Source organism: Squalius cephalus (genome assembly GCF_949319135.1).
Source record: "Squalius cephalus genome assembly, chromosome: 25".
Classification (NCBI taxonomy): domain Eukaryota; kingdom Metazoa; phylum Chordata; class Actinopteri; order Cypriniformes; family Leuciscidae; genus Squalius; species Squalius cephalus.
This window is the reverse complement of record NC_137146.1, coordinates 11530052-11547899: the sequence shown is the minus strand read 5'-3', so window position 1 is coordinate 11547899 and position 17848 is coordinate 11530052. Positions and strand designations below refer to the sequence as shown.

The 17848-nt window shown below is 38.3% G+C and overlaps 1 protein-coding gene across 2 annotated transcripts in view; it reads right to left on the bottom strand.

The window, feature by feature from the left end:
- ctnnd2a (catenin (cadherin-associated protein), delta 2a) overlaps window positions 1–17848 on the bottom strand; it is a 273543-nt gene that overhangs the window by 70764 nt on the left and 184931 nt on the right. For both annotated transcript variants that reach the window (XM_079862649.1, XM_079862650.1), the window contains exon 10: window positions 1833–1965. In XM_079862649.1, the coding sequence (XP_079718775.1) occupies window positions 1833–1965 (133 nt within the window). The remainder of the gene's footprint in view (window positions 1–1832; window positions 1966–17848) is intronic.

Here is a 17848-nt window from a genome sequence, read left to right as displayed (position 1 = left end):
TAGATAACACCAATGATATCCATAATTCATCCATAATCATCCTTTCTGCTGTCCTTGTGATGTCATTTCAGATGGGCAGACTGACACAGCCTATGTATGCAGAAGTGAATCTGGATGTCCACTCCAGACTGAATTAGAAAAATATATGACTGGGTTTGGACCTTTACTGAAGCAGATATCAGGGTCAAACTCTTAAAAACTAACAAATGTAAAATGTACTGCACCAACGCATGCTTGTTGCATAATACCATGAGTTGCATAATGTATTATGTGTTAAGTCCATGAGCGATGAATGTTTGACCTTTTTTCGAGACCTCTGATAGGATGACTGTGGGATGAAATAGATCAGTGGTTCATTACCCAAAAGTGGGCTGCAGTGGTTCTGATTGGGTCATGAACTGGAGGGAAGAAATAAATGCTGAATACATTATGAAATACAAAACAAATAGACTTATGCACATTTAAAAGCAATGAGAAACATCTTAGTTCACTGCCAGCATTCTAGTTCAGTCAATGGATGTGCATGTAATCAAATTCTACAATATTTTTATGTAAATTCATTACTAAATTAGGCAGATGCCAACATGGACAGGTTGTGTCTTCAACCAGGATGTTATTATATTTGTATTTAATCATCATTTAAATGATAAAATGAAATCAAAGAAATATATTACTGTGGCGATAATACTACTGTACTGTTTCATGACATTTTAACTTCAAACATTAAACTACACAGCTTTTATTTGATTGGAAAAATGCATGTAGATCTTAAAGCTTCTCTTTTGCTGACAAAAGATTGATACATAATTGTAATAACAAGATAATTGGTAAGTGCTGCATTTTAAAACACACATAATCAGTTGTAACCAGAAAACCAGTTGAGAACAACCAATGGGAATGATATGCCAATCTTTTAGTTTATTTCCAAGAAAAAAATAGCACACAGCAGAGCAGCTGAATACCAAATCTAATCAATCAAGCTATGATTGAACATTGCTCCAAATACTTTATGAGAACAACATGAAACAAGTTCATTTTGGTGTATGGTGAAATTGATGAACGGGCAGATCAAAGAAAGCAGAGGGATTCAATCAGAGTCTTTTCTTAATAAATAAGACATTTTTCAGATGAAGGAAAAATGCTGGTTTGAAGTGGAGCTCATTGCTAGATAAACTAATTTGGGTCTCACTGTTTTTTTTTCCGTTTTTTTTTCATTAAATATCATTTAAAAGTTTGTCGGCTAGCTTGTCTCTCCCTCTGTTTCTGTTTTGTTTCCGCAGATTTATTCTCCAAATTTAATTTCCTCGTCCTCCAAGCCTCTCTTAAGCCTCTGGGATACAATTATAGAGCTGCTGTGTAGAGAATGGCTGTCAATACGCAGCTCTCCGTGTATTGTTTGGCTGTACTTATAGTGCTTAATTACTGGTGCAATCCAAGGCGCTCTTTTTAATTCGGAAAACTTTCTGCTGGGGGATCTACCATTAGAGACCTGGCATCAAATTTCAATAAAGGGGTGAATTATTTGTCAACGGTATGTACAAGAATTAATTTCACGCAACAATACCTGTCAATAAAAATCTTTCAGTAGGTATTCCAAAAGAGTTTTCCCAAGATAATGCACATTGTTAATATCCACTAAATTTGTGCCAGAAGATATGGAAAAGTCCAACATTCAGATCCCACTGCAGATGGAAGACAATTTCAACCCTTTTACACAAAATACTTTCCGAACATATTTTGCTCTGCATCACCTAAAATTGTGTCTTGGTAAGCAGATACATGTACAGTACAGATCATTAGAGCTTAGACCAGTGATATAAAGTTATATTTACCTCAGCTTTAATCTTGTTGTCTCCAAAACATAGGTGTTGCAAATATGCCGCTGCATTGGATTGAACTGAGGGAAACTGGTGCTGCAGCATCTGAATGACTTCAGGTAACTCGGGATCTCGCCAACCGAACTCCCTGCAGAAAAAGAGAGAGTAGGAAAGTGAGTTTCACACTTCTGTTGTACAGTAGGTGGTGAAATAGGACTTATACGTTGTCGGCTGCCAGACTTGCACCATTACCGTGAGCATCTCTTACGCACGGAGGTTAAAGTGAAATAAATGTCTTTCCAGAAACTGTTACAGGGAAAATGTTTTCCATTATTGTGTTATTGGTCTGAAAGAGTGGGCTCTGAGAGGTTGTAGGAGTTTACAATTGTGAATGCCTGTGTGTGTAAGAGTGTTTCTCTGGGTGAGAACTACTAGATTTGATCATTTCCACTGACGTTGAGGAAGTTTGACAGAAAGATTGGTTGTACTCTTGAGGGTTTTTTGATGATCTTCAGAACCATGCTGCAGTAATTCTTCTCTATCGCCATAGCAGCCAATATCATAAAGCAACAATACAATTTTTAATTCTTTGTTGAAGTTCAGTGAAAAAACTTTTTTTGACTCGAATGTTAATGGCTTCAAAGAGTTCATGAGTTCGTTTGAGTTTAATGTGAGACCAAATATTCACTCTAGGGGTCAAATCTGGGGCCAAAACATAAGCTTGATGGACTTGTTCTCAAGCCACTTCTTGGTTGTCTTTGCAATTTGGGCAGGAGCATTGTCTTGTTGAAAAATAACATCTTTAGATAACAACTTTTCATTTGCTGAAAGCAAGTCATTCTACAAAATTCTCCTGTACAAAGCATTAAATGACTCTTCACAGTGAAGTAGCTCATCAATACCAACATCTAAAAAGGCTCCCACACAATGACCCTCTTCCTCCATGCTTCACTGTGGTAGAGATGCATTTATTATTTAATTTCTCAGCAGATTTTCAAAGACGCCGCTCTGGAACATCACCATGCAACTAGTGTTTCATTGTGATTCATCACAACTTCCCATATTCTGCCAAAAACTTTATTCTGAGTTTGATGTTTTTCTGAGACAGCAATAGCTTTTTAAGTAGTGCATTTGCTTAAATTTAGCTAATTTCCTGACCAAAAACGTGTGATTAAGACAATTAAAAGCTCAGTGTTTAGCCATTTTGGGCTGGGCCATTTCTTTGGCCCAGGAGTAAACATGCACAGTATACAAAAGGTAGCGACTATTTGCACCAGGTGCAAATAGCGATAGATGCTATTTACACTAAGTGTAAATGGCAACTAGATTATATTTACATTAAGTGAAAATAGCGATAGATTCTATTTACACTATGCAAAAATAGCAGTATTTTCTTTGCAATAAGTGTAGTAGTTAGATACTATTTATGCTTATAAATAGTGGCAAATACTATTTGCACCTCAGTGTTGCACATTAAATTAAATAGTATGCAATAATAACAGAGTGTAAATGATTATATTTATTAAAATGATTAAATGGATGCCAACTTGGGACAATAAAGCCCTCCATACACCTAACCCCTAACCAATAAACACTTTATTATTAAACACACGTTAGACACTTTATTTCCACTTTTCAGATATTTTCTTCATTTATATTGAAAATAAATGCCTTTCTGATCTGATATGTGATGGGTTCGGCAAAAGGAGGATTCAAACTCGGGTCGATTTGCGTCAAAACTTCCTGTCACGCGTCTAATGCCCTACACTATTGCTACTGTTGATAATGCAGCATCTTCCGTCATTTCTGCTGGCCCAACCAGACATCAGTGGGCGGAGTTAGTGTAAATAGCCTTTGCCAACAAGGTGGGCTATTTGCACTTAATGTAAATAGACACTCCGTATACAAAATATCTGACTTAGGATAAAAATAAAGACTTGGCTGGACAAATTAGCAACCACCAAACAACCACAGACAAGACCCTAGCATTGTGGGGTTATGTTTTACACAGCCAAGAAGCAGTAATACCTCTTTCCTCAAATGGTGTAAAAGTCTTCCACTAGTACCTAGGTAACACAAACAAAAGCACACCTGCCATGGCCAATTCTTTGTTTTTGTGAAGAATTACAGCTAAATATTTTCCATCTCATCGTCCATCACAGAGCGTGGCATCCTTTGATAAATAAAGGCCTTAAACAAATGCCTTTTATCTGAGTGAGATTGGATTTGATAGAGATAAGAAGAGGCGCAGGAGGGATTCGGAGGGTTGCTGGTGTCTGAAGCCCTTAACCTGAGGGCCGGCAGTGCTTGAAGGCAGATGGTCTCTCCTGGCTCTACAAACAGAGCGATAAGCATCAGCCTGCCTGCAGTTCGGGGGCCTGTTCCTCCTGAGGATCAGTCTTCCCACTCGCCAGCCCGTAATCAAAATGAAAACGATCAGCTGATAAGATAAGCATTGTGCTTTTTGATTAATTAAAACTTAGCAGGGACTCTCGGTTCAAATGAAACGCCAGTCATGTGCGTATAAAGTGGGGAGGCTTCATAGGCGCTGTGCTAAATGCTGTAAAATGGGGCCAGTTGACAGTGACAACCTCAGAACAGTTTCTTTTTCTTTTCCCCCATCGATGTGCAGGAACTTCACAGGCAGCATGACAGAACTGGGGCAGAAGAAAGAGGTTTTATATGTGTGTATGCGCATTTCAGTGCGTTTAACAGAAAGGAAAGATCAGAAGTAGCGCAGCGCAATCCAATGCATGATCATAGAGGCATGATCATGTGCAGGCAACACACACACACACACACACACACACACACACACACACACACACACACACACGTCTGGTTCACTATCTTTGTGGGGACTCTCCATAGACGTAATGGTTTTTATACCGTACAAACTGTACATTCTATCCCCTTACACTGCCCCTGCCCCTAAACCTACCCATCACAGGAAACATTCTGCATTTTTACTTTCTCAAAACAACTCATCCTGTGTGATTTATAAGCCTTTTGAAAAGTGGGGACCGCTGGCTGGTCCCCACAATGTAGGTGATCTCAGGTTTTACTATTCTTATGGGGACATTTGGTCCCCACAATGTCATATAAACAAGGGCACACATACACACACACACACACACACACACACACACACACACACACGCAGAACAGTCACCATGGCTACATGTTCCAGATTTTCATATGCGTCATAAATCAGTTTACATCACAATTATCCATAAAGATTGAGTATTTGCATGCATAACAAAAGACTTTAAAAATTCAGAGGTGTCGAAATTCAAGAGTCGATTTCCACTCAAAGAACAGGGACATGAAATATTTGGGTAGTGTTCCTCTATATCAACTAAACACCCCAAAGAAGCCTTAACAGCAATGATTCATATTTAGTACTGGTTATATTTTTCTATAGCTGGGAGTTGACTGTAAAAAGAATCAAGAGTCACTGAGATAAATTGATTTTTCTTTGGAACCGATTAATGTTTAATGTTTACATTTATATTGATTAAATTGAATTTCTGCCATTATTTAAATCCCCTAATGCATATGCCTGATCATCAAACTGACTTTTTTCATTAATACTTGGTAAGAATTGCATACTCTCACTTATAATAAAACCGATCAACATTTAAATCAATATTTAAATCTCTTAATTGGCTTTGAATGCTCAGACGTGTGATAGATTTACTGTGGCACTGGTATATGTGCAGGACAACACTATAAATACAATATAGCTAGTTCACTCATATCATCGTCATCATCATATCACCCAGCCCTAAAATTTGCTCAATGTACAGACATGATGAACTGACATGATGAAATAACAATGAATTTCTGTAAAGCTGCTTTAAAACAATGTGTATTGTGAAACGTGCTATACATATAACAATAAATTTGACTAAAAAACTAACACTGAACAATACTTCTAAAGCATTTATTAATCTTAGTCAATGGTAATTTCGACATTTACTAATACATTATTAAAATCCAAAGTTGTATTTGTTAACATTTGTTAATGCACTGTGAACAAACATGAACAAACAGTTAGATTTCACTAGCGTTAAAGATAAATAAATGCTTTAAAAAGATTAATAATGCATTAAAAAAAATACTGCGCATTGCTAGTTCATGTAAGCTAATGGGACCTTTTACCTGGGGTGCACTTATGTGCATAATTTGTATGTTTTGTATATAACAATAAAAATGACAACAAATTACACATACAAAATTCATTACACATCATTTTTTACATAATTTCCAAATTTTACATAATTACACATACCTGTACAAAATTCCTGCTCATCACTTTATATTAAACAATAAATATCTTCTAACTGACAGGGATAGAGTGATGTTGTGCAACAGTTTCTCAAGTTTTTTTTATTGCAATTATTTTTTAATTATTGCAATCATTTTATTGTGTCTGGATTAAGCATAATTGTGTAAGAGCATGCATAGAAACACACCCAATCAGACTGCAACACATGCAATAGTCCAGAGATTGAGTAAACCACAAATTCATAAGCTCGCTCACAGACACCTGTGCACAAATAAATGGGCATAAAAGAGTGAGAGAAAACACGAGAGGCCTGAAAAGCAATGCTGTGTAAACATCTATCCTCTCTTTCTGTTTAAACAATCTGTATCGCTACATGGCAGTTCCAGCTCACAGCTGCTGGACTTCAGGTTAGCACAATGCCTCCTCCACCCAGCAAATCCGGGGAATGATGGGTCCACCCAAGACGACTGCTGGCAAGGCAATGGGAAGTGGCTAATGCGAGCGGACAGGTGTTGTCATGGCCTCCGTCCAACGGCCTGCAGCCTTCCCTGGCCAGAGGATTATTTTTAGCAGATGTTAATAATGGACTTTCAGACATAATCACCATGGCCGTGTAAGTGAGAGGTGCTGTAAAGTGAAACTGTCCCTGTGATTCCTTTAATGGCCATTAAGTAAAATAACAGGCACCTGGCAACATCACCATGCATTTAAAGCCATTAATACAAGTACTTAAAGCTGCCATAGTGAATAAAGCCAATTTAATCCCATGCCAATTTGCGGTCAGTCTCAGAGTTCATTGACAAAGCTGATTTATCCCACTTCAATCAATACTCCCGACTGATTGTCTTACAACTACAGCCCCAAAAGGCAAAGGAGCAGTAAATAACTGGCACAGAGACATTAAATGAAACAAAATGAAGTCTGCTGCGAGAATTCAAAGGGTTTCATTGGTCATACGGATGAATTTAGAGGAAGAGGTACAGCGTACACATACATACTCGTGTTTACAGTATCAAAAAGAGGCTCTAGTTCAGGGTAGTGAGGCGATTTCCACCTACACTGCACAAGTCATGCACTGCTCTACTCTAATTTCACCCTCGCAGCCCATGACATTCACGATTTCACTTTTCTAATCCACTGCGTCTTACAGATTTATATGAATCTCTTCAATAGATTTGTGTCTGTGTGCAAATGAATGTGTGAGAACTGCATATATTTGTGAGCGTGGTCCAAAGGTAACAATAGCTGGGTTTCCATCCATATAATTTTAGGCACATTTTGGGATAGCAGATAAAAATGCTGGATGGAAATAAAAAAATCCAAAATGTGCATAAAACAATGCTCACTTGAGGTGGATACACTGTTTATTCAGTAGGAATATATGCGCATAATATATGATGAAAACATTTACAGAATAACATTTTAGATACACTACTGTTCAAAAGTTTGGAGTCAAAAGTAAGAATTGGTATGTTTTTGAAAGAAGACTTATGCTCACCAAGTCTACATTAATTTTCATTAATAATATTTTACAAAAATAGTAAAACTGTGAAATATTATTACAGATAATACCTGTTTTCTATTTTAATCTATTTTAAAATGCAATTTTTCTGATATATCCCAACAGCTGCTAAATTCTAAAATACAAACTTTTTAGCAGTCTCGTCAAATCTATATACACTCACCTAAAGGATTATTAGGAACACCTGTTCAATTTCTCATTAATGCAATTATCTAATCAACCAATCACATGGCAGTTGCTTCAACGCATTTAGGGGTGTGGTCCTGGTCAAGACAATCTCCTGAACTCCAAACTGAATGTCAGAATGGGAAAGAAAGGTGATTTAAGCAATTTTGAGCGTGGCATGGTTGTTGGTGCCAGACGGGCCGGTCTGAGTATTTCACAATCTGCTCAGTTGCTGGGATTTTCACGCACAACCATTTCTAGGGTTTACAAAGAATGGTGTGAAAAGGGAAAAACATCCAGTATGCGGCAGTCCTGTGGGCGAAAATGCCTTGTTGATGCTAGAGGTCAGAGGAGAATGGGCCGACTGATTCAAGCTGATAGAAGAGCAACTTTGACTGAAATAACCACTCGTTACAACCGAGGGATGCAGCAAAGCATTTGTGAAGCCACAACACGCACAACCTTGAGGCGGATGGGCTACAACAGCAGAAGACCCCACCGGGTACCACTCATCTCCACTACAAATAGGAAAAAGAGGCTACAATTTCACGAGCTCACCAAAATTGGACAGTTGAAGACTGGAAAAATGTTGCCTGGTCTGATGAGTCTCGATTTCTGTTGAGACATTCAGATGGTAGAGTCAGAATTTGGCGTAAACAGAATGAGAACATGGATCCATCATGCCTTGGTACCACTGTGCAGGCTGCTGGTGGTGGTGTAATGGTGTGGGGGATGGTTTCTTGGCACACTTTAGTGGCCCCTTAGTGCCAATTGGGCATCGTTTAAATGCCACGGCCTACCTGAGCATTGTTTCTGACCATGTCCATCCCTTTATGACCACCATGTACCCATCCTCTTATGGCTACTTCCAGCAGGATAATGCACCATGTCACAAAGCTCAAATCATTTCAAATTGGTTTCTTGAACATGACAATGAGTTCACTGTACTAAAATGCCCCCCACAGTCACCAGATCTCAACCCAATAGAGCATCTTTGGGATGTGGTGGAACGGGAGCTTCGTGCCCTGGATGTGCATCCCACAAATCTCCATCAACTGCAAGATGCTATCCTATCAATATGGGCCAACATTTCTAAAGAATGCTTTCAGCACCTTGTTGAATCAATGCCATGTAGAATTAAGGCAGTTCTGAAGGTGAAAGGGGGTCAAACACAGTATTAGTATGGTGTTCCTAATAATCCTTTAGGTGAGTGTATAATCAAGACCACCATCAATTCATCTTAAACTCAAGTGTATCCAACAATACAGAAACACATTCAATTTTTGAACACGCAAACTATTTAAATTACAATACAGAAGTGAATTAGCTAAAGTGGATGAGTTGTATAGCAGCAGAACACCATACTAAATAATCAGGCATCATTGCTGAGACACACTTAAGTGTCCTTCAATGAGTTTTTAATAAGGTAAGATTCCAGCTACATTCCACAGAAGGCCTGATTTATTGATAAGCTTGATGAAGCCAAAGAAACGAAATGGTGATCCATTGATGCCCTCTGAAATAGGAAAAAATCTCCTGGGTAATGATCAAATTTATTCTCAAGAGCGAGGGGTGGAATTTGATTTTAAATGAGGCAATTAACAGGGCAGAGTTCCTTAGAGAGCCACTAGACTCCATCACAGTGGCATCACAGAAAGGATGGTACAGGAACGAGAGAGATGGTCATGTTGGTTAATGGTGCTGAAAAAAAAGGTTGCTAATACATGGATGTGACATATTTGCAGCTCTCAGAGAAAGACAGAAGGCTGTGAGGGCTGTATATAAGGGATGCTCCCATATTTCGGCTGCCGGAAATTTCTGGCCGAAGCAGCTATTTTCGGTTTCGGGCCGAAATGTTTTGAAGGGCCAAAATCAGGGACCGAAATAATTTAATTAATTCAGCACTTCTCCGATGGCATGTTTGGACTGTGTTGAGCGTCTATTTCATGTGCACAACATGGATAAGCTACAACAGTTAAAAATGTCAGTTGTGTGGACATGGATAAATTTCTCAATTTTAATCGGTAATGATGATTAAAATCAAAAATCGTATTGTCTGTGCTGTTTTCTGTTGACACATGAACAAAACTTGTGCTGTGTTACTTTTTACACCAAGTAAAGTCTCAACTTTAAAATTCTGTCGATTTTATTATGAAATTCAAACAATAAACGTCGTTTTGGCGCTCTTTAATACGGCGAGCCAGATCACTGTAGCCACCTCAGTTCAAGCGCACGTCTCATCTCCTCTTTACTACTAGTTACAGTAAGAAATAGACATGGGTGAACATCAGAAGGTATGTTGAAAAATGCATTACAAATTACAGAAATGGAACACAAATGAAGATCTTTTAGATGAAATCTGAGAGCTTTCTGTCCCTCCAGAGACAGCTACGCAACTGACACTTTGACGCTTCAAAAAATTCATAAAGAGATCATAAAACTAATCCATATGTATTGAGCGGTTTAGTCTAACATTTGAGTGAAGAGACATGATCGCTTTATATGATGAACAGAATGAATTTAGGCTTTTATTTACATATAAACATTCATTAACTCACACATCAATTGTGGTAAACGGAAGCTCAAGCACGTTCGCTTGACGTGCAAGAACCAATGAGGTTCATTCTCGTGTATTACGCAGCACGTTTGAGCTTCTCGCACGTCAAGCGAACATGCTTGAGCTTCCGTTTACCACAACTGATGTGTGAGTTGATGAATGTTCATACATGAATAAAAGCCTAAATTCAATCTGTTCATCATATAAAGCAATCGAGTCTCTTAAGAAAATGTGGACTTATCTGCTCAATTCATATGGTCAAATTTTTCGATCTCTTTATGAACTTTTTGAAGCGTCAAAGAGTCAGTTGCGTAGCTGTGAATGGAGGGACGGAAAGCTTTCAGATTTCATCAAAAAGATCTTCATTTGTGTTCTGAAGATGAACGAAAGGCTAATGGGTTTAGAACTACATGAGTGTGAGTAATTAATGACAGAATTTTCCTTTTTTCCAACTATCCCTTTAAAGTTACATTCACCTCAATAAAGCTATTCCGTGTCAATAAAATGTCCATATTCTTCAGAATAATCACCATTTAATTACTCTACAGTTTACTTCACTATAATAATTATACTGACCTCATCAGCTACTTCAAAATGAATAAACAAACCTTAAAAAAGATCCACTCCCATATTCATCAGCATTCCTGCTGCTTGACGGCAAAACTGTGTCAGGTTCATCATGCTATGATCTTGATTTAACCTAGAAGGCCCCAACAATCTTCCTATTCTAATCAGGAATATAGTGACACAATTAAAGAGTCAAACTTCTAGTCAGTAAATTAATTAAGCCTGGTGCTATGCCACGTTGCATACTAAGAGCTACCCAGGTGACATGCCTTTAATAAATCCCTGCCTGGATGACTGCTGATGGAAGCTGAAGCTGTAGTCTCTAAAGACCTGTATGTCTTTGCTCACTCGACTGTAACCGGTAACAAATACGTTGACAGAACAGGTCTGAACTCCACTTCACATCATCAGACCTGAAATAATTAGGCTGCGCAAAGACGAGCGGAACGAAGGCCCGTCAAGAAGTCGTTATCCTTTGTCACACAATTATTACTAATGTGACATCACATCAAAAGGAGATGACACACTGCACAATGAGTCCTTGGTTTGCTTTAAAAGGCAAGATAGTTGAAGCGAAGGTGCAAGTTCGGCATTTCAGAACTGCCGATGCTCATTACTAGGCCTCCTACCGCTGAATTCCATCAGGAAATAGAAAAGATTCCCACAGAATTCCAATGCCTATGATTCAAAAACTCAAACTCAACCTTCCTTGCATGTTTACTCATTGAATACATTGAAACATTTCTTATTATTATCAATGTTGAAAACAGTGCTGCTTAATATTTTTGTGCTAAATAATACTAATTTCTTTAAAAAAATAAAAAAATTAAATAAATCGTACTAATCCCAAACTTTTGAATGATAGTGAATACTTTATTATTTACATTATTCTGTATACTTAATTATTTTACCGTGAACTTGTAGATAAAAATGTCTCTAAGATCATGAGAAACATACTATCAGTCAAGTGTGTCCACATTTTTGCCTGATATTGAATGCATGTTTCCAAATTCAAATAAATTCAAATTCCAACCACATTCTGCAAGTTGTTTCTCTTAAGTACAGCTGAAAATGTGAAAAGTGTGTGCCTGCTCATTACCTTGATGAACTATAAGCAGATTGTGTTGAGAAGATGCTTCATTACTGAATGATGTCATGACAGAGCAATGGATACATGTGTGCCTCTCTCGCCTCGACTGGACAACTTTAAAGAGAGGTATCTGAGGATACACATCAGGTCAGGTTGCATCTGGCATGAAACATTAAATGAATGTTTCTGAAAGCCTGGGATGGACGATCTCTGGGGTCTTTGGAGTGTCAGATCTACTCCATCAGCTCTTCAATACTATTGAAAATGATCATATCACAGAGTAAGTGACAGAGGAACGCCAGTTCCTGAATCTCTAAAGATTGCCTCCATGGAGAATGGGTTTGTTAGGATGATCCTTAACGCTCAAAGTTGCGTCCGGGTATGATTCTCTCTGACTCATGTGATGAAAGATGACAGTTGTCCTTGGTACTCTTCCCTCAGAGGCTCTAAGGTCAGGCTACATCCAAGGACATACATGTCAATTAAAGAGGAAAGGAAAGAGGGACAGGAATGTGTGCATTAGTGGAGACATGGTGTGGGCGGTCAGTAGATATGAAGCAAAGCCTGTTTATACAGGGAAAACATTAAGTGACAACGTGAAAACACGTACAGTACAGAGATGATGAGAGGATGTCGTTAGCACAGTGACATAGTGCTCATTACAGAAAGTATCCAATTAAAAATGGATTTACACTGATGAGCGTGGGAGTTGATATCTGAATAGGTGGTACAGGACAGGTTCAACTAATTATTGTAACATATACACAGACACATTCACAAATGATAAGATACGCCTCTACTACTTATTCGCTATTAATTCATATTTATAAAGTTCCTTTTTGAAAGTTTGTTTAACAAAATTCTGTTGAAATTAATGTAAATATTTGTGACTATTTTTCGATTTAAAAATTATATAAATATTCCTATAAAATTCGAAATATTATTCTAAATTATTTTTTACTACGATACACGTCAATACACATACAATTTGCCACTCTGCTTTGTCGATATCGCCATGTGTCAGATGACCATTAATCCATGCCTAAATATATACAGTACAAACAATTTCCTCTAAACATATCTTATGGAACAAGAAAGTTAGCACGTTCTCAGCAAGAGATCAGATGAAGTCTATAAACGACCATTTCCACAATAGATCCTTGCTAAAAGCGGTCTGTGTGAATGGATTTTGTAGCTTCCGCGAGATCTGAAGGTGGCTTAAATCTGAGATGCCATCTAATTGTCCCAGCATACATCCAAAGGTAAGCAGAGCTGAAAATAATCCCATTCAATAAATCTCTATAACAACATGACTGGCTCCCATGGGACCTGCATCCCAATTAGATGAAAAAGACTTAATGTCCTGGTGCTATTTTGGGTCTTTTCTATGTATAAAACCCCTAAAAACACACTTTAGCATTGTACGCGGATAAAGCCTCACTTGTTATCACAGTTGTGATATGTGAGGCTGTCAGCTAAAACTTCTCACTCTCTCTCTACCTTTCTTATCATGCAAAGTGCAGTCTTCAATTGTGCTGCCATAGTACAAACCAGAACGAATATGCTAGTTCACTGTAACATAACATGAGAGAAGAAATGCCAAACTCCCCGCTGTGATAAAAACACAGATTAGGGCTCTTAATGGTGGAATTGGCCGGGAATTTAAAGGAAAACCCTTTATGGCCATTGCAATTTTCAATGAAAATGTTTCCACAGCTGTGCTGATACAAAACCTGCATGAGATCGATGCTACCCAATGAATAATTGCTCCACGGACAGAGATGCTTCCAGAAACTCAATGCTGGGGAAAGTGTGAAAGAAAAAGATGAATGCTGCCTCTCAAAGTGAGCGATCCATCAATGCATGTGCTGGGAGATCTGTGTGGATTTTTTTCTTTGTTTACTTTGAATAAACACTGAAACAAAAGGTGGATGACAAACAGAGAGAACGTGTGAGTAAGAGAGGGATGGGAAGATGTTTAATTCATGATTCCACCTCTTCAAACAAAGATAAACCAAGGTTTAAACATTCTTCATAAGTTTTTGCTGATGTCCAACAAGATCAGCCTGCAAAACTTTCTAAATCAACATAAGAGCTTTGCACACTAGCTTTAACCTTTGGCTAAATGTCTCTTTAGTTTTAACCCCTCAGTAAAGGCCTTGTTTTACACTAGTCAGTTTGAAATGAGGTTAGTGCAACTTTAACCTTGCACTGTTTTATCGTAGAATGCAACTGTGAACTGTTTAGCAATCAAAGCTTACTTTTGTAAACTCACAGAAATATTCTGAGGACTAACTTTAAATATGCCGAACAGTTACAACAAACATTTTTCTCAATTTTTGTCCTGTTCTTGTAGTGTTTTTAAAGACAGAAGGTCAATTTATGTGACCAAAATGAGGTAACAAGCCACATACTCATTGTGTGCATTATGTGAACAATTAAATCCTCAATATTGACCAAAAGAGATACATAAAAAAACACTAATATATGCCAATAAGCAATATCACACTAATCCCCAATATAATGACCCCCCAATATATTATCATTAATCCCAATATAGAGACTCCAACTAACAAAATGAAGGGGAAAAAAACACCAGAACACTAAGTACATACACAAAACCAGGAAAACCAAAAAAAAGTATTGGCAAAAAGTCTTTCAACACCTCCTACTGAAAAAAAAGCATGGCCAAACAGGGAATACCCAAATTCTTTCCTGTACATCAGTGAGTAATGCTCTTTCAACAGCAGACTCTTTTTGCTCTGCTATTCAGTAAAGTGGACAGCAAAGAGGTAATGCTTCAGGGGACACTGCAAAAAACGCCATATTAAATTTTTACTGCCTTGATCCATTTAGAGTTCAATCTATTTTCAGAGACAGGCAGAGGAAGTAAAGGCCATAGCAAACAAACAAACTTACACCAGCATTTAAAAACCATCAGATAAAAGTCAAAAGCTTTGCGGTTAGGATTTCAAATAGGCTACATAAAACTTTCAGATTACAAATTTAGCTAATGTGTCCAATAGTAAATGTGGCAATTTCATTATGGTGATGAACCAAGGAAAAAGACTACACAAAACGTGAACTGATAAATGGATCAAAACGTCTGCCTGAGTGTTAATGACACAATCCTCAGCGGCCCAGATGGAGTTATGACTAGTTGGGTTTGGCCTAAATAATTTGACAACCCAATGCATACAGGAAGAAAAGAGAAAGAACAGACATCAGTCCAAAGGCTCAGTGAATGCGAAATCTCAGCCTTTGAGAATACATGCCCTTACTTTTAGCTTGAGCTGCGTCCAATGTAGTTTTCATTCCCTGTGACTGACTAACCGTTATTTGATGTATGATATATGACAGACACGTGCTGTACTTGTGAGCTGTATCTAATGCGTAGTCTGAGGTCTGGAAGGGGTGGAGATGAGGAGGAAAAGGGATGCTTATTGTTCGGCACAAAAAAGAGAAGATTTAGACCTCTAATGGCACTTTTACCAACAAAAGTAACAACAATTGTAAAAAAAGTAGCTCAGCTGCTGTATAAATAATTAAATAATTCAAGTTTTTTGTTTTGTTTTTTGGGTCTACTAGAATAGGTTTTCATGCTTGATGTTTAAAAAAAACATGATTTTTTTCTCATATCTTTGTGCTTTGTAACTTTGCAGATCTTTTTTCATGCTTTAACAGCAGCATTAAAAAAGCCTTCATTTGTTAGTAGCTAGTAGTGTAGCTAACTAGTACCCTTTAAACGCAGCTTTACAGTATAGTTTAACTTTACATTTTGAGTAGCTTACAGCTATTTATAGTATGATTTGCATGCTGAGTTTATGCCACAGTTTCATGCTTTACTCAATGTAGTTCGATGTATTTGGTAATGCTGACATAAGTCAAATGAAAAGGTCTTACATATTTACATGTTTCAGTCAGTGCAAGATGCTTTGTTGCACCTGACAGCTTCAAATTATCTTTTAATGACTCTTCAAATGTTCTACATTTCACAAGCTGCACCTTAACATTAGACCCTGAATCTCTATTCGTCTAAAGGAGGGCATATTAGTTGCATATTATAGCAGCATACAAGTTGATTTCTTGCCCTGTGTGTGTGTGTATGTGTGTGTGAGTGAATGTGTCAGTATTCTGTTATTATTCAAGCATTGTTTACACAGAGACAGATGCATTCCCCTCTTGTAGCCCTGTGCTGTGGGATTTGCTCAATAACAGCGGTGTCTCTGATGAGACGAGCTGCCAGAGGACCATATGGACGGCTGTCACTACTACACTGTCTCTGTCTATCATCTCAAATCTCCTGGTTTCAGACAGCGTCCTGACCTGACTGGTTCCATACTGACAAACAAAGACCTCAGATACAACTGCTATGATGCTCAAACGCTGATAAAGAGAACTGAAGCCAACAAAAATCAAAAGGAAAAAAGACATACAGGTATTTAGCAGCCAAAAATATGATCAAAGGAAGTGGGATTCAATAGCTAGTTGGAGCCAGTGCATTAACAACATGCCGCAAGATGCAGGAAGTCCTGTGTATCGAGTGCTGCAGAAACACAGGCTTGTTCAAATATAGTTAGAGGGGGATTAGACCGCGTGAGCACAGTCCCAGGGAGAAGCTACTGTATTCCCTTCCCTTAAGCTAGCTAAAGGTTATATTTGATATGCATGCATACATTTGCCACAGCAAATCCTCTTCATTGCAGTGTGACGAATTTTAATGGGTATGCAATTTATCGAAGAGCGATAACCAGGCGGCTATATTGTGTATGCGTCAATGGCATCACATTACTATGATGTAAACAGTGGTGCGTGTATGCTCAAGATTATTTTTGAAGGTTCTGAAGCTGTGCACATGGCAACTTGTGATATGCAACGCAACCTGTTTCCCGTGTTCTCCTTGTTCACCTGTACAGATCACATGCCACTACAGAAACAAACAAAATAAAAGTTGTAACTTTAATAATAGGTTTAATTTTGCATTTCAAGTAACTTTATCTTGCTCTATGGATGTTTAGATATTTTGCAGTACAAAAATACTAGGAAAAGTATACTTGGAAAAGGTCTGAGTGACTTTCTGAATAAAACGCCAGGGCTTTTTCGGAGTTCTCGGCTTCAGTTCGGAGTGATTTTGCCCTCAAATGCTGTTATTGAAGTGATGAGCGTGAATTAAAGGGTGTCAGCTAGATAGTGTTTGAGTGTAATACCCCGAAGTGGAGTCGGGACAGCCTTCAGGCCTGATTCACATGCTAAGTCAATAACCCGCAGGGATGAATGTATTATGGATTAGCTTCGGTTATGTAGCACACAGCTTGCTGAAGTCACATCATATTAGCATTCATGTGTGTTGTGTTTGTGTTGGTGTGTGGAAGAAAACAGTGAGAATATGTTGCTCAGCATGCATAACTTGATTGTCACTGCAGAATTCTTCATCCCGCAGAGACTTTTGCCTACGTCCGACAGAAGAAGCTCCGCTAGCCTCCCTAGCAGCGCGAGCATTACACAGATGTAAATGTTCTTGAGTGGTTTCCAAAAGGCTTTTTCAAACGGCTGACTGTTTTGGCATCACTGGTGGGATTGTAGTTCTGCGAGTGAAATAATGAGAGCCAAAGGACTTTAGCAACATGGGTTTAAGTGCTAAACGCTGCGCTGTCGAGTCGACTGGTGCTCCATGAACACGGTGTAAAACAACAAGGACAGTGATGGGGGAATGTATGCAATGATGACCCTCGAATAGACCCACAGAACGGCTCACTGTCAGCACACATTCCCTCTCATGGAACAGAAGAACAAGGAGCAGAACAAATCAAAACGCATGAGTGAGGTGACTCACGTGCAC